Source organism: Xiphias gladius, chromosome 3 (genome assembly GCF_016859285.1).
Source record: "Xiphias gladius isolate SHS-SW01 ecotype Sanya breed wild chromosome 3, ASM1685928v1, whole genome shotgun sequence".
NCBI lineage: Eukaryota > Metazoa > Chordata > Actinopteri > Istiophoriformes > Xiphiidae > Xiphias > Xiphias gladius.
The window spans coordinates 17,069,852-17,093,591 of record NC_053402.1 but is presented as its reverse complement, the minus strand read 5'-3'; the positions used below and the strand labels follow the sequence as shown (position 1 = coordinate 17,093,591).

The 23,740-nt window shown below is 40.9% G+C and overlaps 1 protein-coding gene across 2 annotated transcripts in view; it reads right to left on the bottom strand.

Annotated features, from left to right (window-relative positions):
- Window positions 1–1,748: 1,748 nt before the first annotated feature.
- Window positions 1,749–23,740, bottom strand: part of col5a3a (collagen, type V, alpha 3a) — a 50,819-nt gene continuing 28,827 nt past the window's right edge. For both annotated transcript variants that reach the window (XM_040157418.1, XM_040157427.1), the window contains 40 exons: window positions 22,835–22,879; window positions 22,627–22,680; window positions 22,414–22,521; window positions 22,143–22,196; window positions 21,748–21,801; window positions 21,579–21,623; window positions 21,306–21,359; window positions 20,892–20,936; window positions 20,682–20,735; window positions 20,490–20,543; window positions 20,138–20,191; window positions 19,914–20,021; window positions 19,508–19,597; window positions 19,351–19,404; window positions 19,047–19,154; window positions 18,628–18,735; window positions 18,473–18,526; window positions 18,218–18,271; window positions 17,961–18,068; window positions 17,776–17,829; window positions 14,645–14,698; window positions 13,007–13,060; window positions 12,822–12,875; window positions 12,604–12,711; window positions 12,439–12,492; window positions 12,301–12,354; window positions 12,033–12,086; window positions 11,892–11,945; window positions 11,662–11,769; window positions 11,497–11,550; window positions 11,276–11,329; window positions 11,081–11,188; window positions 10,937–10,990; window positions 9,970–10,005; window positions 9,460–9,513; window positions 9,069–9,369; window positions 5,586–5,698; window positions 5,385–5,453; window positions 4,282–4,515; window positions 1,749–4,048 (listed from right to left, as the gene is read on the bottom strand). In XM_040157418.1, the coding sequence (XP_040013352.1) occupies window positions 3,902–4,048; window positions 4,282–4,515; window positions 5,385–5,453; window positions 5,586–5,698; window positions 9,069–9,369; window positions 9,460–9,513; window positions 9,970–10,005; window positions 10,937–10,990; window positions 11,081–11,188; window positions 11,276–11,329; window positions 11,497–11,550; window positions 11,662–11,769; window positions 11,892–11,945; window positions 12,033–12,086; window positions 12,301–12,354; window positions 12,439–12,492; window positions 12,604–12,711; window positions 12,822–12,875; window positions 13,007–13,060; window positions 14,645–14,698; window positions 17,776–17,829; window positions 17,961–18,068; window positions 18,218–18,271; window positions 18,473–18,526; window positions 18,628–18,735; window positions 19,047–19,154; window positions 19,351–19,404; window positions 19,508–19,597; window positions 19,914–20,021; window positions 20,138–20,191; window positions 20,490–20,543; window positions 20,682–20,735; window positions 20,892–20,936; window positions 21,306–21,359; window positions 21,579–21,623; window positions 21,748–21,801; window positions 22,143–22,196; window positions 22,414–22,521; window positions 22,627–22,680; window positions 22,835–22,879 (3,177 nt within the window). In that variant the 3' untranslated portion in view covers window positions 1,749–3,901. The remainder of the gene's footprint in view (window positions 4,049–4,281; window positions 4,516–5,384; window positions 5,454–5,585; window positions 5,699–9,068; window positions 9,370–9,459; window positions 9,514–9,969; window positions 10,006–10,936; window positions 10,991–11,080; window positions 11,189–11,275; window positions 11,330–11,496; window positions 11,551–11,661; window positions 11,770–11,891; window positions 11,946–12,032; window positions 12,087–12,300; window positions 12,355–12,438; window positions 12,493–12,603; window positions 12,712–12,821; window positions 12,876–13,006; window positions 13,061–14,644; window positions 14,699–17,775; window positions 17,830–17,960; window positions 18,069–18,217; window positions 18,272–18,472; window positions 18,527–18,627; window positions 18,736–19,046; window positions 19,155–19,350; window positions 19,405–19,507; window positions 19,598–19,913; window positions 20,022–20,137; window positions 20,192–20,489; window positions 20,544–20,681; window positions 20,736–20,891; window positions 20,937–21,305; window positions 21,360–21,578; window positions 21,624–21,747; window positions 21,802–22,142; window positions 22,197–22,413; window positions 22,522–22,626; window positions 22,681–22,834; window positions 22,880–23,740) is intronic.

Genomic DNA, 23,740 nt, shown 5'->3' with positions numbered 1-23,740 from the left:
TCTCAATCCCAACCCCTTCCGTATAAATTCATAGGTTTTTGAACATGTTAAGGGATACTAAAATAGTAAAAGAAAATAATCTTGCCATAATCGTATCTATTTTTTCCAAACTTGTTTGCCAAGAGCAGTTTATGTTTGCCAAATTTTTTGGTGCTAATTGCAACATTATAATGATTCAAAAAAACAAATACTGAAATCCTTCATGTTTTCTGTCATCTACGCACCAACAGAACAGAGGGATAGTATATTGTAATTTTGTAGGGTCTTTTTTTAAGGTATTATGACATTAAAATACAAAATAGTAAAGCCAAACAATATACATATCATTGTAGATTGTTTTCTAGATTCAAGAAGCTTTCATTCATCCACACTCTTAAGCATTGATGTATGTATGTTGTATGTTTATATTTGTAGCATAAAATACAAATTTCCTCTGGTGGGAGTGCAACTCCACGGGATTTCCAGACTTCACAGAGCTGAGCTCCAGGATCAGCTGGATGAGGAGCTCTTCTCATTGCTTTGCTCAAACTGGTTTATCTCTGTGGGGTGGAGAGAGTGTGTACAAATGGTTTCCAAATGATTGTCATCTGTGACAACTCAATTCTGAGGGTTTATTCTTGTATATTAGTCTAGCAAAAGGATTTTCAGCTCTCAACAGAGATAATAGTTGTACATAGCGCTGCAGTGATGCTATCTAACAAAGGCTCTGCTCTCAGCAGAAGAAAAAGAAGAATTTGGAGACACAATGTCACAGGAACTGTGGGCACCAGAGGATGGAATGCGAGAAAGTAAAAAGGGCATAGTACTGTAGAAATACCATATTGACAGTCACACTGCTCTTCTGCTTGATCATTATTCTGCAGTAGTGGCAAAAGACGACCTTTCCTGGTCAGGAGCTTAGTGTGGTTATAATTCAGTTGAGTTGAAGAGAGCTGAAAAGAGAAAAAAAATAACATAGTAACCTTTATTTTGCATTGATGCTAACCTTGAACAATAGGCCCCAAAGGGGATGGGTACCTTATACTTTGTGTGTGTGTGTGTGTGTGTGTGTGTGTGTGTGTGTGTGTGTGTGTGTGTGTGTGTGTGTGTGTGTGTGTGTGTGCGCCTTGGTATATAATTGTGTTGTGCATGCGCGTGACTGTGTGCAAAGGGAGCAAAAAGCAATTATTGTCTGTGTGTTTGTGGTAGCAACAGAAAAAAGTAAGCAGACAGAGTAACTGAAAGAAAGAGTATGTATGGGGGTGTGATGAAACACAAAGTCATACTGATTAAAAATAAAGTAGTCACTGGGACGTTTACCATTTGTTTTTGTCTGTCTCACATAAATACAAATCAGCACAGCTTGTGCTACCACCACCACACAGACCAAATCTCCCCAGCTGCCTCTTATTTACAGCCATTTCATTACTGACCTCCTCCCCTGTTCTTACCATCCATCTTTCCGTTCTTCCCTCTCCTATGTCTCCTCCCCACCTTCCCTCTTGAGGCCTGAAACAGGGCTAATTGAAATAAATGAACTGGGGAGCAAATCAGAGTTGATAGTATCGGTTGTGCGTGGATGCTGATTGCAAACTTGTTGAGTGAATGTAGCAGAACTACTTGGTAATGAAGAACTTTGTTTGTCTATTGCACTCTGACTGGACATTGCAGACAGCCACAAGCCCCCGTTAATGTTGTCCTAACCAAACTGTAGGGTCTGGAGAGGAAAAAGAAAACTGAACGATTTCTTGTTTGTTTTTATTCGCACAACAATTTTTAACAAATACATTTGTTTTTCATTAAGGCAACAGGTTATTGCTCATAAAGTCCTCAGTATAACTGTACAGTATATAAAATTAGTACAACAAACACTAGACATAGGGGGGGCAGTGCAGGATGGGACAGGAGGCGAGGAGGTAATTACTGGAATGTTTAAATGCTGTGAAACAAATAGAACAGCGGGAGTGAATTGTAAAATTACACCTGCTGGATACACAGTCTACTGTTTGAGTGGGAGGAGGTAAGCAGAGCCTTAAGAAATTTCATTTGCTAGAGGGAAAATCAACCGTAAAATAGAATCCACATACATCGGTCATTGCTGTAATACTCCACAGCTCTATTTGTTAATTTGAAGATGGCTCCATTTAAGCAAAAATGCAGAGACAGACTTTAGTAACAATGTCATCTAAAAACAAATCCTGTAGCTGCTCAACAGACAGTAAATAATGGAATAATGGTTATGACCCTATAATAGCAACCATAGTAATTTTACCATGGGATGTGAAGACAAGATTAAGATTAAGAGCTGTGATTAAGATTCACAGCTCTACAATAACAAAGTTATTTGTAAAAATATCTGAGAAAGAGATCTGCAATGGATCAAATTCTCAAAATGTTACATGATGACAGCACTCCAGTGTTGATGTTGTAATTTCTAGTTTAGGAAAACAGTTGTCTGTCTATGTAGATACTGGATTAACTGTCCAACATCACTGGAAAACAGTGTAAATTCGTTTAAGAGTGGATTGTCCCTTTAAAGTGATCAGCCACATTGCTCTGAACTGTCCCTAACCTCCTTTCACTGGCCCTGTGAAATTGGCACAATCAGCCAGAAGATGTGCAAAAAACACAGTAGACTAGTCTCCAGCTTCTGAGGGTGTTTCATGCTGCTGAAAGAGCAATAACACTTTCCCTCACTAGTCCTATAATCCTGTCCACAGACACACACAAACACAGTGACACAAAAATAACAGAATCATCTTTAGCACCACTGAAGAGCAAATCATGTCAAATGAACAGCAACATTCTCTGTTCAAATTTTAACATATGAACAAAACAGAGAAACAAAAACCTCTGTAGGGCAGAAAAGTGAAAATAGGTTACGTCAGCAATTATTGAATGCTTTCAAGAGATGCGTGAATTGTCTCTTGGTATAAAGGACTGCAGTTAAGACAAGAGAACAGAGAACATTTTAATCTGCACGCTCTTAATTCTTGCCCTGAAATATCCCCAATCTAGTTGCTGATGTATGTCACAGCAAGTACATACTATGTACTTGCTATGACATACACAGTAGAAAGGATGTTGGTCTGACACATACAGTACTGTAGTCTGTGAAAACATGGAGGGCTCAAAAAAGCTTAATATCAAGCCCACGGAGGGAAGCAGTCCAATAAAGGAAACAACCTTATCCATTCAAGTAAGTGCCGGGTTCAGTAACTAGCTACACCTATTGAATACTAATCAAGGTAATTCACTGAGAAAACTGCAGTTGAAGGGTAAAAAGGACAATTTATCATTCTTGCACACAGGAAATTAATTATGGTGCTTGTGTAGAATTAATATGCTACGCTAGTTCACAACTGCTATGCAATTGTCCTTATAGTGAAATCTGATCATGCAAATGAGTATGACGACGTCTCTGATTCATTCAGGGTCAGTCTTTGTAAAACATTAGGTAGCAACTAGTTCATCCATGATCTGAAAAGTCCCACTTAACTGACCCATACCACAGAATGACGGACTGTTCCTTTCGATGATCGGACAGATCCGTCTCATTTATAAGTGGTCATTGTCAAGTGGTGAAGTCCTCATAATTCTTGAGGATCAATTAGCACACACTCAGGCAGTGAAAAAAACAAAAACACTTAAAATTAAATATATCTAACTGGAATATTTCCCTTTGGTAAATGTGCCTTGTGCCCACTGTTGCATGTCCTCTTTCTTGCCATTCTTCTTAGTGTTGTTGAGCCGTAGAACCTATTTCATTGGCTGTTGAAGAATCTTAAATAATATACCACAAACCCACCACATACAGGAACAAAATCTAATAAATATTGCTTGGGGCAGCGGTAAAAGTCAAGTGTCTATCACTGAAAACTTGCTGTGCAGGTCTTTTTTTCCATTTGTTGCTGGCAAGATGTTAACCACTGAAGCATACTCGTCCAACTTGGAATCCGAACTTCTGGTTGCTGTTGCCAAAGTCGGCCGGAGCCACATCTATAATAGGGAGCAGCTCTGCCGAGGGGGAGTCAATCTCTAGGACAGTCCTTTCCTGACCTTTTCGGAACTGAAAGAGAAAATTAAAGCCAGCTATTAGAATTTGATTGGCTTAATTCAACTAACTAGCTCTCTCCACTCTGGCCTAAGTCCCTCTTCAAATCAGGGATTTGATTCCTACCCACTTACTGAATCAAGTAACAACTGACACGAGCTACGAAAAAGGATAAACACTCTTGTTCCATTAAGGCTACTTCCTGTTTGTCCAGCTAGTCCCTATCCCTGGCATGTCCCAGCACTGACCTGGCATCCGTCATGTGCTGCATTGATGAAGGGGCTTTTGGCTTGGGTCAACTCCTCATCATTGCTTCCCCGGAAACGGAGGGCACGCTGGTAAGAGGTGGAAGTGCTGTCAAACCAGCCTGCTGAGTTCTGGCAGTTGTAGGTGAAGCTCTGCTTGGCCGTGGCACTCAGTAGTTTCAGGAAGGTCAGCTGAACTACATGTACAGGGTTCCCATCCATGTCATTGTAGGAGAACTGTATGGCACAAATACAGATGTTAGGGTGCTACATACAGTAGGCAGGGAATTTTAATACGTAGGCTACTATAGCCAGAACTTTATGACAGCATTACCCTTACACACCACAAAATCTCACTAAATGTGAAAAAATAAACAAAAACAGGTTTTTCTCTCAAAGAGATACAGCTACACATAATCTGTATCAGAAACATATTACAAAACATTTCAAATATTGCAAAAACTACAAATCCCCCTACTTGTGTTTATGAAGGAATTTTTGTAAGCAAGATTCAAAAGGTTACAGCAACTTCTTTTTCAGAAGTAGAACAGACAGGGAAAACAAAGTAGAAAGTTATTAAATTCAGGAAAGAAAAAAAAAAAACTAAGCAAATCCAAGCACTCTGTGTGAGAAATCCAGTGAATTTCAATTGTGCTGGCAGCTCTGTGATTATCTGAGAGGGTTATGAGACCTCTGATCAGGTGCACATGAAAAAGCCAGTGCTCTAAGCGTGCTGCCCTGAATACTAGTTATTGAGCCAGAGCTGCCAATGACTTTGTGTGAGTCATTGAGACTGCTGAAACCAACTGCTGCAAATACCAAATCAGCTCTCTCATTCCACATAGACTAATACATTTATACAAAATTATACAGATTTACTATTTCCAAATAAACACAAACATTCACATGCGGTCATGCACACATGGGTGGATACGCACACATGCGGGCCTACACATTCGTGTCAACAACGAAAAGTGTCAAACACTTTCAAGGATTAGGATGAGTAATTTAGCTGAAAAAGACTGGCCTGGCATTTGGAGCCATCTGAAATTAATAGTAGGAAGTGAGGTTTGATGGGGTTGTTTGTTTGTTTGTTTGTTTTGTACCTGCTTGCCCCTCCTGTATTGGCTGTACCAGCTTCCTGGCCTCTCTTTGTTCCATGCTGCTAATTTCACCTAGACACACAGAGGGACAGAGGTAGGACGTTCAGTAAAATTTTAGGCTCAAGGGATATAGTTATTTGTGCTCTGATGTCATATGATGAGTTTGGCTTTGTAAAGGCTGAGAGCAAGACACTGGAGACTTACCATCTCAATTCTCTTGTCGGGGTAGAGACAGGTCTCTCCAGCAGCTGTGAAGTTACAGTAGACCTTGATGGAGTCTCGGTGACAGCCCTGATTAGGGTCTATCCAATACTCTCCTACAAAGTGCACAAAAAAAGGACCTCAATCAATCAAGCACCAGACATGACATGACATGACATGACATGACATGACATGACATGACATGACATGACATGACATGACATGACATGACATGACATGACATGACATGACATGACATATATAATATATAACATATAACATATATAATATAATCTTATATAATATAATGTTATATAATATAATGAATACATTTTTGAAGACTGGATTTTTACACATCAATGTCTAAGATAGTGCTGTGGAGTAGACTTCAAAATAAAAGTAGTTTAAACAGAAAACTCTAACTTCACATCTCTCATATTCCCAAAATGTTTCTATATCGTTAAAATACATTTTTTTAGATTTATGTTTTGACTTTATGAAAATAAATTTCCTTTGATATCAAGGGAATAGTTCAATAGACTAAAATTAATCATTTTAATTAGAGTATATTTACTTAATTGAGCAAATTAAATTACATTAATTTAAATCAATGTAATTTAATTGAGTGAATTTTATGTAATTTCCTTGTACAATTATAATTTAATTAAATTAATTTAACTCAATTTGATTTAATTGAGTAAAATTATTTTAATTAATTTAAGTGTAATTTAACTGATTGAATATAATTATTATTTATTATTATTGATTTCACTCAATTAGATTTGAGTAAATTTAATGTAATTTAGTTGAGTAAATTCAATTTTTTTATTTGGCTTTGATTTGATAGGGATAGCGAAGACTGGAAATGCTGGGAAAGAGAGAGTGATATGCAGCAAATAGTCCAGCCAGCTAGGAGTCGAACCAGGGGCTTGCTGCTCAGGGCATTTCAGTTTCATGAATTTAACTCACTTTATCTAGTTGATTGAATTGAATTGAATTGAATTTAATTAATTTAACTCAATTTAATCTAATTGAGTGAATTTGGCAACATTTTTGCCATTTGGGTTGCCAAGAGTCGAACCAGGGACACGCTTCTCAGGGCATTTACGACCACGTGGTATGCACCCCTGCCACCCTTAATGTAATTTTTTTTTTTTTTTTTTTTTTGATTTAATATGGAAGGTGAGGACAGACAGGAAATGTTGAGAAAGAGAGTGACATGGAGCAAATGGTCCAGTGAGCCAGGACTCGCTGCTCAGGGAATTAACGCCTATGTGGTATGAACCCCAACCACTTGACTATCGGATTACCCCAATTCAATTTAATGAATTTGAATTAATTTAATTTAATTTAATTAATTTAACGCAATTTAATTGACTAATTATAATTTAACTCTGGGAATGCTGAGGAATCCATTTAAAAGTGTGCCAAAGAGTCCTAAAGTGGCCAATCAACAAAACTTTGACAGAGGGTGTATGACTCGTCAATCCTCATACCATCCTCGCACACCTTGATCATTCCTTATAAATTTTTTTTTCCCCCAAAATGCCGTGGAGGGGATTTAGTCATGTGGGTGTCGCTCTAGGTCCCTCCCACAAAATCTGGGGTGTCTGGGAGTACCAGGACCACCATGTCCCTGGCTGGCATTTGGGAACAATTTTGGATTGACATTTGGGAACGCCAACCACCCCATTCAAAAGTATGCCAAATGTCAAAATTTAAGGAACTGAACCTTTTATTTTGATATTTGGCATAATTTTCAATGCGGTGGAGGGCATTCCCAAATGTCAACCGAAACTGCCAAAATTTTCCCAAATGTCAGCATGGGACTTGGTATTAAAAATTCAGCACACTAGAGGCAAGGTAGTGTAGAACAAAGCGCCCTTTGGGTCTAGGGATGTGTCTCTTTGACCCTTCCGGGCTTGTAAGATTTTGGAAACTGTACTTTGGCCCTTTTTATTGCTTTACCCCCAGTTTCCCTGATTTCCCTTGAATCTTTTGTCTTACCCATTATAAATACTAGATTAACCCATTTTGAATGTGAATGGATGATGCTGGACTGGCAGACCTATGAAACATATAAACTCTGCAGACAAAGGAACAAAAAAAAAATACATACCTAAAATGTCAGTTATAATTAAAGGGGAGTTTCCTAAATATAGGCAGTATATACTATTGATGGATTTTTGCTTTAGATTTAGTGGTGTTATTAAAATATCCAAAAATTGTCCCTATGTTTTTCATATGAAGGAAAACAAATGAATCCTCACCCAAAGAGCCCACTTTTATTATACTATTTCTAGTATTTGCATGAAGAAAAATTAAGTTGTATTCACGGTACTGGTCTTCAGTGGGTTCTACCTTTAACTGCAGTATCAAAGTTGTCAACAGACTTGTTTCTTTAGGTTCTTCTGATTCTTCTTCAATACCTCAAAACTTTTGCTATGTTTGATTGGTTGCTATTTATATATTTTTTTTGGTCAGTAGGGTATGTTTGGGAAAATTTAGACTCATGGCTTCTATATTACTAAATGTTAATGTTTGCAATGTAAATAGTGAATGTTAATTTGTTAATGTCCACAACTAAGAAAAACAAAAATATATAACCAAACATCAGTGTGAATTCCTCTCTATGAATTACAGAGATAGATAGATAATAGATAATTGAGGTGATAAGAATCGCCTTTTGACAATAATACCGTATATCACACAGTATATGCGCAAGGAAAAAAGAATTAAACGACTGAACGATTCAGTAACATTACATAGAAGTATATGCATCAAGGGGCGAGTGACACCTGAGATGGACCTTTGTTTGTAGCTATGATAGTTAAGCTCATGCCTAAGTTAATCTTATTGAAATCAATGCACAGAACAACCCGCCTCTTCACAGTATTATCGTATATAACAAAGTAAATGTGCAAAGGGGGAAAAGAACGGAGCGACCGGACCGGAACCTGGGATAACTGAACTGAACTTGGTGGATGAAAGGCCTCATAAAGAAATAGGTTAGACGGAGCAGTTACATGGACAGACACACACACACAGAAACCACTCTCCGTTTACAGTAGTAGGATCTAGATCAGGGCGGCGCGGTGGCGCAGTGGTTAGCACTGTTGCCGGAGCCCTTCTGTGTAGAGTGTGCATGTTCTCCCTGTGCCTTCAGGGGTTTCCTCCGGATACTCCCACCTCCCACCGTCTAAAGACGTGCAGGTTAGGTTGATTGGCGAGTCTAAAATGCGAGCACGAATGGTTTTTCTGTCTCTATATTTCGGACCTGCACCTGCCAAGGGCGTGCCCTGAATATTGATGAAATATGAAATGATATGATATGATATGATATATAAAAACGCATAGAATAACCTGGTGTTATAACAAGATGATAACATGCAGCTGGTGAAATGACAAACAGCATCTTGACTTAAAAAAGGGTGAAGAATGTGAAAGTTACTGGTGAAATAGGCATCAAGCAATGTCTTTGCTAACCATCTTTGTAGTCAGGTTGAACCATCATAAGCTCTTTGCAGGTCCGGGCAGGGCTCTTAAAGGTTCCCAAGGGCCTCCTCATCAACTCCACTTCTGTTTTCATAGAAGAGAGGGTAGCAAAGACTTCTTCCATTCCCTCAGCATCCTCCAGGGGCTGATCTCCCTGGAGGAATTCCTCCATGTCCAGATCCACATCCTCCTCACTAGATGGGGCTGGTCTTCCTGCCCGGTCGGAGTGCCTTCGTCTCTTCCGCCTGCCCTCCCTGATAGGCAGGGGCTGAACCACTGTTGCAGGGGGTCCCTGGAGGTAGCACAGAGAGGTGAGCAAGAGGTGAAAGGGGATAAAGCTGGCACTGAGAAGGCCATGATGTGGATCATTGGATGTACTCACCGGGAGTCCGGGGGGGCCGGCAGGGCCTGGATCTCCTCTGGGACCAACAACACCCTGAAGAACAGAAGAGGACAAAACTTTGTGTCAATCATGTCTCACCTGGAGCCTCTCTCACACTACTTGGCTGAACCCCAGCTTTATCCAGGCAGATATGGCTGCTGCTTTATAGGATTATCCAGCTTTGTGCATCAGCACTCTGTGGTCAAAGCCTTGGCTCTCAAGACACACTATAGTGGTTTTCATAACATCACACACACCAGAACCAAATCCTATTAAAAGGGCCCAATGGAAAAATCACACACAAGGCAAGAGTGGCTTTACAGCAGGCTTTTAGTTCCAAAGACATGCCGTAAACACAGTAGAGCATTATGATTATGAAGCATGGTACATTTAAGCCAACAAACATACTTTTTCTCCCTTCCCTAGCATATGCTTCCAACAGCTGCTGACCAAACTGAGGTCTGAGTACAGGAATGGCCATCTATAAATAAGACAGATTACTGGACTTACCATGTCTCCCTTTGAACCTTTCTCGCCAGATGCACCCTAATGGTGGAGAGGAGAAGTAAGCAAACAGTAAAAACATAAATAAAAGTGTAAAAGTTATTAAACCTTGGAGAATTGTGTAATTACTTGAGTAAACAGCTAATGGTAACCAGCTATTCACTGAAAAATCAGGCACCTGTTTAGTGATAGGACAGGTTATGGTCAAAATTTGAAATCTCACTACTGAGAAACACAAATTAAGAACAGGGCTGTACGCTCTCTGGATTGAATAAGTGCTTAGCTCCTTGTAGATGCAATCTTCAGCTGAGATCAAAACTCTTATGCTTTTTAAATGAGTATTCATTAAATCAATTTGCACAAGGTATAGATCAACAACTGTATTCGGTGATGCATTTGCTTCAGCTGAGACAAAATCTAAAAACCCTTATTGCCTTTCTTGTTTTCTTCACTCTACAGACATGCATATGTTTGTTTTATACCTGCAGAATATTTGCAAAAGACTAAAAGATGCATTCCTAATGCAAATGACATTTAAATCTGCATTAACAAGATGCAGCAGAGCAAGTTCATTTTTAAAGAGCCATTCATTTCTAAAGATTTATCATGGCCTGACTTAAATATTAACTTGCTAAACTGGAATATATCAATGCAACAAAGAGTAAGCCTGCAGCTTACTCTGTAAGCCTTACAGGTGTTTTGTCATTGTCAAACAATGATTTTCAGCAATAGGACAATATTGGTAAATGAATATTGATCGATATATACAGTTTAAACAGTACTTACTGAAAAAGTAGAGATGAAAACATTCCTATAAAGTATCTGTATATTGTAACTGAGCACATGTTTTGTGTTTAACACTGCAAACACACAGCAAAATCAAAGGATTTAATATGTATGGTAGCTTGAAACGTAATCATTCATAGAAATGGATCATAGAAAAGCATATTGTTACAACAGCTATGTCACTTACTGACAGTCCAGGTGGTCCTGGTGGTCCAACGGGACCATGTGAGCCAGCCACACCCTAGATATGAGGACAAACACATCTTGTTACAGAACTGAATTTTCCTTGTACATAAATGTATGCGATACATCATGTTGCTACTATATGTACCGCATCTCCTTTAGGTCCTTGTGTGCCCTGGTTCCCTGGCAGGCCTCTGTCTCCCTTCTCACCAGGTTCTCCTGGGGGGCCAATTAGACCAATCAACCCACCATGACCCTGCAGACAGAGAGATGGTTTATCAGCATTGTTTCCCGGGGGTTTAGACTGGTACAGAGTGTTCTCTGTTAATGGCTAAGCACTCACTTTATCTCCCTTCGTTCCAGGGTCTCCTTTTAATCCTGGAAGTCCTGATGGCCCCTGTTAACAATGCCAGATACATTAGTTGGTCACACCTATGCTGTAGGCTCTGTATATGAACTATGGTTTCGTTGTGTTGTGTTTGAATCCTGATTTATCATTATGAATGTCCCAAACCCCCTTTTCATTTGGTAGGTTCCATTATCAGGCAAATATACGGATCTTACTATTGGTCCTGGTGGTCCAGTTTGTCCTGATGGCCCATTTAACCCTTGTTCACCCTGGAGAGTAAAAACAGAAATTAAATATTACAGTATGTCAAAACATTAATTGTACATAAACACAAAAAGGTCCTCATGTTAAAATTTTGTAGGTTGACAGTGTGTACTAACCGCTGGACCTGGGATGCCTCGAAACCCTTCTGGGCCAGACCTCCCTGGTTGTCCCTGGGGTCCCACTGGGCCTGTCTTACCCACTGGACCCTGGGTTCCTGTTGTCCCCTACAGAGAACAGGGAGAGAGACAGACAGGAAGGTATTAGGAGCAAAAATTATCAGAAATGTTTTGTTGAAAGGCAACATATAGGACGACTGAGTGCCAGTGGTGCCAGTCCTCATCCTTACCTTTACTCCCTTCATGCCTTGCTTCCCTTCTTTTCCTGCAGCACCAACATGACCCTGGGGTAGAGAAAGACAATGTTGCTAGGATGATGACAAGAGCATGCATGCATACAAGCATTACTGTATACAATACACTAAACTCACCCTCCGTCCAGGAGGTCCTGGAGGACCTGGCTCTCCAGAGGCTCCTGGGGGTCCCTGCAGGTAACAGAAAAATTACTTAAGTTAATAAGTTAAACAGAATCTCCTTTCTATCCTGTCACAAAACACTGGAAAGAAAGCCCAGCCACAGTAATGAAGACTTAAAGATTCACAATGTCAGAGGATAAAGAATTCAGCTAAACATACAGCAGATATTGGTGTTGTCAATACATGCAGTGAGTGAATTTTTAAAAAAAAAAACACTGCTTACTGCTTTGCCAGGTTCTCCATTGTCTCCCTTAGGCCCTGGTCCACCATCTATTCCCTGAATGAAGAAATTTCATGTAAGAGAAGTTATCAAAAAATTAATTGACAATCACTAATGAAATAATCAAACAATAATGCTCACATTGTCGCCAGGTTCTCCAGGGGGTCCTGAATCTCCGGGGAATCCAATAGGGCCCTACAGGCAAAAATAGTTCTGAACCATCATATACGTGACATTAACAGACTGACTGACCTACAGTAACAATTAGAGCAAGAAAAGGTCACTGAACCGGAGAGACAGACTCACAAAGTTGCCTTTGGGTCCGTCCTCGCCTGGTGTTCCTCTGGGTCCTGGAGGCCCAGCTGCACCGGGAGGACCAGAGTCACCCTTCTCCCCCACATCGCCTTTAGCACCCTAGGACGCCAGCAAATGAGGTGACAATCATTGAAAGGGAAAAGAGAAAAAGTGAAGAAAGGATGATGTTGAGCAAGCCAGAAAGGAAGGATGCAGGTAATGTGACTTACAGCAATGCCAGGCTCTCCAACTGATCCAGGGTCTCCAGCCTCACCAACCTCACCCTGGTAGAGAGGGCACACTCAGTAAAATAAAAACACACACACTGGCGCAAAAGCCCACATACATAAACAACCACCATTCTACTGTACGTGCACGGGCTCATGTGGTGTAGTTGCTAATGGGAAATGCTGACCTTCTCTCCAACAAGTCCAGGCTGACCAACTCCACCAGGCATTCCAGGTGGACCCTGTGGCAGGAGGAGAAAGAACAGCTTGAACCAAATATATTTTTAAAACAAGGGCATGTTTGAAATATTCAGTTGATTCTTGAAAATCAAGTTCTTGGTGCAGTTTTTACTTATTTATATATTTATTTTGGTTTCTCAGCAGTTCTGCTAAAAGAATGCTGAAACTGGGACAGAATTATCACAACACAAAGAAAAATATTGAGTGTCAGGTTTGCTATGTGGATAGTGTCTGAGTCACACAGCGTTGGTGGATTCTATTTGCCCTTTCTCAGTCAGTTGGTTTGTTTGCTTGTGCATGTGTATGTGCATGCATATTAGCATTCATGCACGCATGTCAGTGTATTGTGCTTTGTGTCTTGAGATGAACCCAGTAAAAGCATGTCTTCGGTAGAGTGTGAAAACATGAGAGCTGAGTACAGCCACGCACTACTACTGACCTCCTGCTGTCAACTACTTTCCTCACATGCCATCCCATCCCATTTTATCTCTTTTCCACTATTCCTTTATCGGCCCATTTATGGATCGAACCCTCTCTGCACTGCTGTATTTCCATGCTTCCTGTGATGAAGCACTACCGTGGCTCACACAGCTTTCTGCATCTCACTGCTGAATAATTGACCAGTATGAGAGGCTGTAGAGAGACGGCCATTACTTGAGGTAAATATAACTGCCTCACAGGGATGATAGTCTAATACATCTTAATGATTCATAGAGCAGTAAATATAACTCTCTCCTAGGGATTATATCCTAATACTGTTAAATAATTCAAGTTTCAAACGCAGTGGAGGGTCTGTGGAAGGAAGTATTCAAACAAAGAGACAGTATATGTAGAAATGAGGGGTTGGAAAATATAAGCATCTATGGTTTGTAAGAATAAGCTACTTCAGTTTGAACTTCAGATAATACTGTGTATTGAATGAGTGTTTTTGCAATCTTCTTGATTGCAAAAACACTTTTTAATACACAAAAATTAAATATAAAAAATAACAATTTAGATGATTTAGATTTAGATGATCTAGATTTAAATGATTTTCAAAAAGGAAAAAAAAAAGAAAACTAAGTATTTTCAAATCTCAGTGAATTATCTTAAAAATGCAAAGATACTGGGCTGAAATCTGATAGACAGAAGTTATGAAAAATTATGCACATTTATTCATTATGAGACAACCGATTATATTATTTGGTAATGCTGATTATGCTGATTAGCATTACCAAATGAAATAAACCATGCTGGTGCGTTTATTGTTTCAACTCATTTAACACTGATTTTTGCAGTCTATATGTTTCATTCAAATGTTTTTGCTAGAGATAATATTTAGAGAATTACATAAAGGAATAGTTACAGTTGTGTTATGAAAATGCTTATGAACAGCTTGTTGATATCTACTGTCTTAAAGCCTGAATTGTGCCCCTCAGGGAAACTGTCCTTTTATTTACTCTAGTGTACCTGTATGTGTATAGAGTATTCTTCTCCCTCAATGAGACTTTCTCCATCATGTATTACTTTAGTCATGCTCACGTCTAAATCCAAATATGTGATTTAAAAAAAAACAAATACATAAAAAAGGTTCTGCTGCAGTTTACCTCTCCACCAATGAGCCCCTGAGGGCCTCGTGGGCCATGCTGTCCTGGAGGTCCCTGTGAAGAGAGAAATGAAATGTTTTTATCAGGATCTCAGTGCAGACAACAAGGATATACACTGATCAGCTACAGCATTAAGACCAGTTACCGGTTTTGAATGTATTTATACACACATATATATGTATACATATATATGTGTGTGTGTGTGTGTGTGTATATATATATATGTGTATTTATATATATACAGTATATATACACCACTCAGCTACAGCATGCGGCTGTGTTGTGGCTGATGGGTGTACTGTATCGATAAAATACATACAGAGAGACAAAATGAATGTGAGCTAGGGGTTGGCTGTTGCCTCCTAAATTAAATGAGAGTTAGAAGTCAGCCCATGGTGGATTGCTTATGCAATGGCCCCAGTATCTATGATCATTATTGTAGTGACATGATGAAGACATCCAGACAGGTCATTACCCTCAATATGACACAGGCTGTGATTCTTTCTCATTTTTCCCACCTACCCCCTCTCTCTCATTCACTCTTATTAATAAGAAACCTCTAGCCTGTGATGTTCAAGACCATATTCTCTCAACCACAGTGACGGCATGTCATTTGACTCTTCTGTGCAGCTCAAGAGCAGCTCAAGCAATTAATCCTAACTGTGCTCAGCTTCAGTTTCAGTTGAGTAGATGTTGAGCTGTGCTCTGAATCACTCTGAAGTCTTGGAGGGAGCCTTGTGTTGTAAAGACATGAGACAGAAAGACAGACAATATGCCCAGAGAGAGACTGTGTGGGACTAGGGGAAACGCATATCCTTCTGGCGGAGAGATACTTGAGCATTAGAGGGGAGAATTTTGTGATCCGCAATGCTCACACATGACTGAAACTTCCCCACTGAGTCTCTCCCTCCCCCTGTCTCTCTCTCTCTCTTTTGTTTTGGTTCCATTTTGATGCATTCCCACCCTAATCTGGCAGTGGAGAAGAGGGGATATACAGAATCTTGTTGAGTGTGTGTTCATGGTTGACGGCGTGGTGAGATGACTGTCACAAAGGAGGATGCTCATTAGACAGCCAAGGCTGAGGCTAATCTGATTAGCAGCTGTCACACTGTCTTCCTGCTCACAATCGGTGCCCCTCCTCTTCCTTCCACTCCATTGCTCCACTGCCTCCTTTCTGTCACTCTCTTCTTTTTTTAAATCTTTCTTTTCCTTTTTCTTTCTCTGGCCTCGTCTTTCTTGCACATGAAGTCACGGTCTATTTTGTCATTCACATTCACAGCCTTGACGATCTATCACGCATTGAAAAGGTGAGTTGTGATTGTTATACGTTGAAAGGTTTAACAGGCTTTCTTTCTTTCATCATTACTGTGGATAACATTTTTTTTTTAAGATAACAAAAAGATATAACCAATGCCAACAGACAGAGGAACATGAGAGTATGTGTTTTTTAACCTAAGGCTGTATTTTTTCCTAGCAAGTGTAATACAGTATTTATTATATGCCATAGTAATATGGTTGATGGGTTAGAATAAAGTTAACTGCTAAGGACAGGTAGCTAGCAGGGTTAATGTGGGATGTTCATTGCCTCTCTAGCACATCAAAACCCCACAAAGTGCAAGCACTGTTCAGCTGTTAACAGTGTCACTATGTCATTATTGTGATATGTCTGTTCTATATTAATTCTAACTTTGATAACTGCTGCATTCAATTTAGGTGTGCCCTTTCCAGGGCCTCGATATTGTGCATCCTTGCTCACTGGTGTGGCTTTCTAGGATACTTATCTGGAGCGGAACCATCATTAACTTTATTTCTTACACAGGGGCATTTTCTGTTTTGACAAGTAAAATGGGCTGCTCTGAAAAATGTCTATTCTTAGCAAACCACCAAGTTTCCTCAGTCCCTCAACAGGGACTGTCAAGCCTGTAACAATGGAAACACACAGCTCTCACACCTCTTTGTAGAACCGGGGTCTAAACAATATTGAGTCTAATCAAGGATCAGAGCAAACTGAGCTCCACTCAAGACCACTGCCTGGAGTTTGAGGGCGGTTTACATTAATGATGATAGCTGTTGGAAAAGGTTGGTTCATGAGTTTGACACGAAACAGCAAAGTCAGCACAGCTGGTGCTAACAAACTAAATAGGTGACACTAATTAAAATTTAATGAGCTGTGATGAGTTGTCGTGTAACAGCTATACTTCATAGGCTGCTGATAGCTTGAACCTATACCATACTGTAATTGCAATATCCGTGATCTGGGAAATCTGGGAAACACCAGGTCAGATGGAATCTTAAAACAACATGTTTTTCTCTTCTTCACCTTTAATTACAGTCTTTTGTTTTCCATAATATTAAATTTCCTCATCTTTCCAGTTGAGATGTAATCAACTTATTTTGATACTGGGAAGAAATGAAGAAAAGTGGGAAAACATAATGAGGGGGGGGGTATCAACATTATACTGGTGTAGGGGGCTGTTTGATTTTTACAGTAAGTTACCCTTTTGAATTTACTGCATCGTACTGCGTCTTGCCAACTTAGTCTGATCATCAACTCCTTTTGTCCAAATCAAAGGGGATGGTAATTGTTTGCTACTTGGATATGGCTGCCACAAGCAATTAAGAACCTTGTGACCACATTCAAAACACACCAATATCTGGAATGCAACGCCCACAATGACTATATAAGACTGGCACTGACAAAAACATTTCAATACCAACAGTATAATATTTGTTATCTAGTTATCTCTGACAATTTAATGACCTCAGGCTAGAAGCCCCTGTCTTTTCAAATAGAATAATGCCACAGGAGCTTCCTAGCCATAAACATAAATGTAGTTTTACAGTATTCGCATCATACCCCAAAGTTTCTACAAAATAATTAATTGTTTTTCTACTCATTAATGCATACATCTTTGATTGTCATCAAGATCTGTGAAACTGTTTTTGATACTGGGGAGAAATGAAGAAAAGTGGGGAAACATTCAATGGTTTTTGGAAAGTGCAGAAAATTCAAGTCAATATCCAATATCAGAGAAGACCAAGTCAAGTCAAAGTCATAATAACTATGAAGCAAAGTGCAAGTGCAATTTTGTATGGATTTGTATGTGCTGAGATTGCTGAGCAGTTCTCACCATTGAGCCGACATGCCCACTCTCTCCTTTCTCCCCTCGTGGTCCTGGCATTCCCTACAAATGCAGATATGGTGAGATAGCAGTCTCAGACATGGCATGGAAACAGATATAAACTAAAGAATAAATGTGAAATTAGAGATGACCCAAGGAGATACAGTCAGTCTTGAAATTATAGTAATCTTTACCTGTAGTCCAGAAGGACCAGATGCCCCCTTAAATCCTCTATGTCCTTCATCCCCTTTCGCCCCATTCATGCCCTGCTGCCCACGAGGACCTGGCTCACCATCTGCACCCTGAAACATGTACAGACAGGTTAACACCAAACCAACTCAATCTTACACCATTCAGCCACAACATTACAACTGGTAACTGGTTTTAGCTGGCTTTTATCACAGAATGCATCTGTGATAACCCAGATGCCTTCTGAGTTATCACCACATACTGGCAGTCCTGGCTGGCCCACAGGTCCTTGACTTCCAACGGGTCCTGGGGGTCCCTAGAAAAGGAGAGGGGCAGTTCAATACACATTCACTGTAGGACAAACATGATCTAAACCAGCTGCCCATTCCACCAGAGAATGCACTGTCCAAAGTTATTAAAATGAGTTACCCCAAACCGATCATAAACCAGTTTGTTCTCTACCTCCATGGTGATGCAAAGTAATGATGTGATGTTAGAGCATAAAACTCATACTCACAGCTTCTCCTTTGTCTCCTTTGCTGCCCTTCTGACCTGGTCCTCCTATCTCCCCCTATGGAGACAAATGAACACATACACAAGGAAATGAGTCCAAAAATCAGCAAGCACTTTACAGCCGTGCTACAGTCCATGCTAGTTGACCAATGTAACTACCTTGTCTCCGTCCTCTCCCGGAGGCCCTGGAGGTCCTGCAGCCCCTGGTAGCCCTACGGGTCCCAGTTCCCCATCATGCCCAGCCGGCCCCATGGGCCCCTTTTCTCCCTAGGGAACAGATGGGAAAACCGCACCAATCTAAAATGCTAAAATACTTATTATCTTCGTATAGCAGCATGTCACATTGATTAATGTATCATACCAGGAAAGAAAAAGGCTTGATCACATTCATATTTTCTCCCTCCCTTTGTATTGCCCTCTGTCTCTTTTACCTCTGTACTGCTCTCTGTCTCATAATGACACATTTCGAAGCAAGGGCACATGTTTTTTTACTAACCAATGGGGGGAGGTGACAGTACGGTATGTGTTAGTGGACATTGTTGCCTAAGAAATTAAATTAGCAATGTTCCAAATCTTACTGGCTCGCCTTTCTCCCCCATAGGCCCAGCAGGACCCACACCACCGGGGCGTCCTGGCTGCCCAATAGCGCCAGCTGGCCCAGCAGGGCCCCTCTCTCCAGTAGCACCCTGGAAAATAAGAGGAGACAGAGATGTTAGGTGAGTATGTCACGTGATTCCCGCTTTGATTTAATGTGGCGGTCACGATCACTGATCACCATGGAAACAGCCTCCTGCTTCTTATGTCCGAGCATTCTATATTACATAGAAGCTGAACAGAGACCAAGGGATGGGATGGGAAGCAATTTAATAAAATCAGACTTACAATAGATCCTGCAATGCCAGGTAGGCCCTCTCCTCCCTTAAGGCCTGCAGGACCCTGGAGAGACAAAGACATAAACAGCCTTCACAATCAGGAGACTCTGACGTTGATAGTGAATGAAGGTGAGGATATGAGAGATATATAGGGAATCTCGTGTTACCATTGCACCAGGGGTCCCTCTGCTCCCTCTGAAGCCTTGGAGCCCAGCAGGGCCACTTTTCCCTGAGGCTCCTGGTGGACCTGGGTCTCCCTGGAAACCACACACACGCACACATGTGATTAGATATAAGGCAAGTAGCCAGCAGACAGCAGGCCCTTATGCAGTCATAAATAACAGCAACCAGCAAGTCACACCAGGAAGGAACATTTATCTTTTATGAGCCATAATACACGCAACACCGTGAGGTTTCCTCTGTTATTTATTGGCAAATTAGAGGATAGGATAAGACCCAGGAGATAAGATATTCAGGCAGTGCTGAGAGAGTCCTTGGGTTTTATCTAATATAACAGTAATAAGGTGAATACTGGTAAGTGATTATAATCCTGACGTGATGAAAACTACTCACCTTGGCACCCTCCTTTCCGGCAGCTCCCGGTAAACCATGCTCACCCGGTGGTCCTGGTGAACCGGGATGGCCTCTATCTCCCGTTGGCCCTGTTTCACCAGATTTGCCCTGAAGACAACCAAATTACATAGCAAACAAATTTCTGTTATTTAAAAACATGCTATCTGAAATAAACAGCTGTTTGCTTTAGAATCAACTAATATACCAAGGGCTGATCCTCTTACCTGTGGTCCAACAACACCTGGGGGGCCAGGGGGTCCATTCTTGCCTTGGAAGCCCTGAAGAATAAGACAAGTGAATCTGGTGACTCTCAGTCAAGAGTTGAAACAGAGGCAGTAGGTAGTATCTGAGGACTGCAGACAGGGCAGGGTGTTTTACTAGATTCAGTAAAAGCCTGTCAACTTGCACTCCGACTGGAATTTCAGTAATTTAATGCTGAAGTCATAATGTTTGACTTATTTGCTGTGTTAACACAGTAGATCATGCCAACTTTAAGTTAATGCTGGTTTGCGCACCTCATGGAGGAAAAAGCTATATACTACATATGTAGCTTTATTGAGAGTAAAGGTGACTCACTGTTTCCCCTCTCTGGCCTGGATGACCTGGCAATCCATCTTTTCCAGCCGGACCCTGAAAAGGAGGTATTTTCTTACATAATTGTAATAAAGTGAACATGACCAAAGGCGAGCATAAAATGCAGAATTAGTTAAAAATAAGTAACATTCAATAACAGGGCAAACACTCTACAGTACATGTTAACCCACTCACATTAGGCCCTCTAGGTCCGTGTTCGCCGTGTCTTCCCTGTGGTCCTTGGGGACCCTAGAAAATAATAACACAGATGGTCAAAACTCTGGCCCAAACCCCCGATTGTATTTTCTAGTACTTGGCCTAGACTGATTTATGAGACTGTATCTGTGATGTCAAGATTGTGAGGGCACTGTATGTAACAGTATTATCCAAGAGTCAAAAGATTACCTGTTCTCCAGGTGATCCTGGAGGACCATCTTGTCCAGAAGAACCCTACCAGGTGGACAAGGCAGAAGACAAATAAAAACAAAGTTACGGTATGAAAACATGAACCACTCAAGCATTTTGAGCCTTCTGCACTACAACAAATCTTTAGCTTTCCCATGATGGTCTTTTTGGGTAAGAGTGCAAAGCGCGGCATTCCCTGCCAGACAGAGGCTTCTCACTGCAACAGATGGCTTGTCATCTAGAACTGAACAGCAACAACCAGTTCCAACTCAGTCAGGGCATTCATCAATACTTCATGAGAAAGCCAGGTGTGTTTTTATCTATGTGCATATGTCTTTGTTTGTGTCAGGGTGTGTGTGTTTGTGTGTGTGCGCGTGCACATGCACGGATGTCTATTTGTCAGACTAAGCTCACCTTTTCGCCAGGCTTTCCAGTGGGCCCCTTTGCTCCTCTCCCCCCTCGGGCTCCCTATTGAAAACAAACAACAGTCTGATTAGCACATGCATAACTCATCTGTAGGTGGAAGATAAATGTCTGGTGAAGTGAAAACACTGCAGTGGTGTAACAGTGTGCCTCACTCCCACAAGTTGCTGTAAACCGATGGTATCTAAGTAGAGCAAATACAGCTTTATACACTGAGAAAACTATGGTGCATATGCATGTCATCTATACTGTAGCTGTACTCACATTAGGACCTCTCTGGCCCCCAGGCCCTTGCTGACCAGCTGGACCCTGCATTGTAGAGGTTAACAGTTATTTATTGCTCAGTTATTTAAAAAAAAAAAGCTCCTACATAGGAAAGTTTACATATTCTGAAGAAGTCAGACTGTGATTAAAATGTCAATACAGTCCTCACCCTTCGTCCTTTCTCTCCTGGGACCCCCGCTACACCAGGGAAGCCAAGTGATCCCTGGAGACACGCGGAGAGGTTAATCAGCCTCAGCCTGCCATTTATCACACATCACCCCTAATGTCTCATTAACGTATAATTAACTACTGTATCAAATTAAAGCAAATCTAATCCATGAGCCCAACACAGCCTTAAATACATCATTCATCAACATGTAATGAATTGATGTCACTTATGAACTATTAATAAAATAGCCTTTTTTAATAAGCCATATATCATGCGTTATTTTTAATCAGACAGGAAACAGTCCAGTCAAAGACACACATCTTACTGGTTAAGCTCTGACAAAGGAACCAGAGGACACATTAACTGATCATGATAGCTCATCAATGCCAAATCACCTTAGAACCTTGTCTTCCTGGGTATCCAGGTAATCCAGGCACGCCAAGTTTACCCTGCAGAGAGATAAGGATAATAAGAGGGGAGGAAGAAATTAACCGCAGAAATATTAAAAAAGGAAAAGTGCATGAAAACCATGTAATTAAGATTTTTTATGACATACTGCTGACTATGCATGTAGCAATACAGCAGGATATCTCAAAATTAATTAATCTATCCTCCTCTTTTGTGTCCTAACCTTGTAATATAAATGTAATCTTTAAAAAAATGTACCTTCTCGCCAGCTATCCCGAGAGCTCCTGCCACTCCCATCGGTCCTGCTTGGCCCTTTGGCCCCTCTGGACCATCCTCTCCACGAGCACCTGGAGCTCCATTATCACCCTACAGTCAAGAATGAGAGTAAAAGGCAAGTGATATTTTTATCTCCACTCTGATGGAGAATAACTAAGAGAAAATTACACTGAGGCGATTTGAGGGCACTCTCACCCTGTCTCCCTTGATGCCCATGTCACCTTTGAACCCAGGAAAGCCATCTTCTCCCTGTGATGCATTGAGAAGAGGTGATGTCTAATGAAAGTTCTTCAATGATAAATGGCACCATTACCATTGTATTCCGTCTAGTGTCCTTCCTCCTAAGTCACAATCCACAGTTTGACAAACAGCAGAGCAAAGGCTCACTGTCTTTTCCACTCACCTTCTCTCCTTTGCTCCCCTTTAGACCCCTAACTCCATCCGCTCCCTGTGAAAAGGTGGGGAGAAAACAATCAATTTAACAAGACCCCAAGATCATTGGCAGGCTGACTCACAAGAAAAGACTCTGGACATCACACAGAAAAGTCCCTGGTTGCCTATATTTTCAGAAATACCCTATCTTAAAACATTGAAGTGATTTATAAGCGTGTATTGATTTTTCTCTTGACCTAACATTGCTCTGTTATTGAGCAGTTATTGACCTTACATTTATGTCATACTAATAACTGCCAACAAGATCATGTTTCCCCTAAGGGATATTGAGCCAAACTATATGACAAAAACAAACATCAAGCAGAATGCCATTTCACAACTTCATTTTTATTCCTCAATTTCAAAAGCATACTCAGTCAAAATGGACTGCTCCACTCCTATGCTCACAGCTCTGCTTTATCCGACCCTGACATTTCTCCTCTCCACCGAATGGTCCTAACTCTGCTGTGACCACCCGTCACCTGTAAGTCATAGACCCAAACAGCTTGTCCTTCACAGATAGACATACACGCAGAATGAAAATTTGCGAGGGAACAAATATCTCAGTGGACACGCTACACCTGACCTCATGATGCGTTAATAGCCCCTCTTACACAGCCTGTCCAAGGCGGGAATGGTGCGCCTTTATTCCGCCTCACCGTTCTGTATATAAGGTACAAACACGGAATGGGGGGGGGGCATTGTTGTTCTGCCTTTTAGCCGGCAGTGTTTGTAGTCACAGAGCCGAATCGACATCTGTGTAAAAGGGAGAGCCGGCATTGCGGGACAGACCCTGACACTGTTGTGTTACACGTCACGCCTCTGATTCGGGAATGACACATGCAATCTGAAATCACACACGGGGGCGGCTTTATGC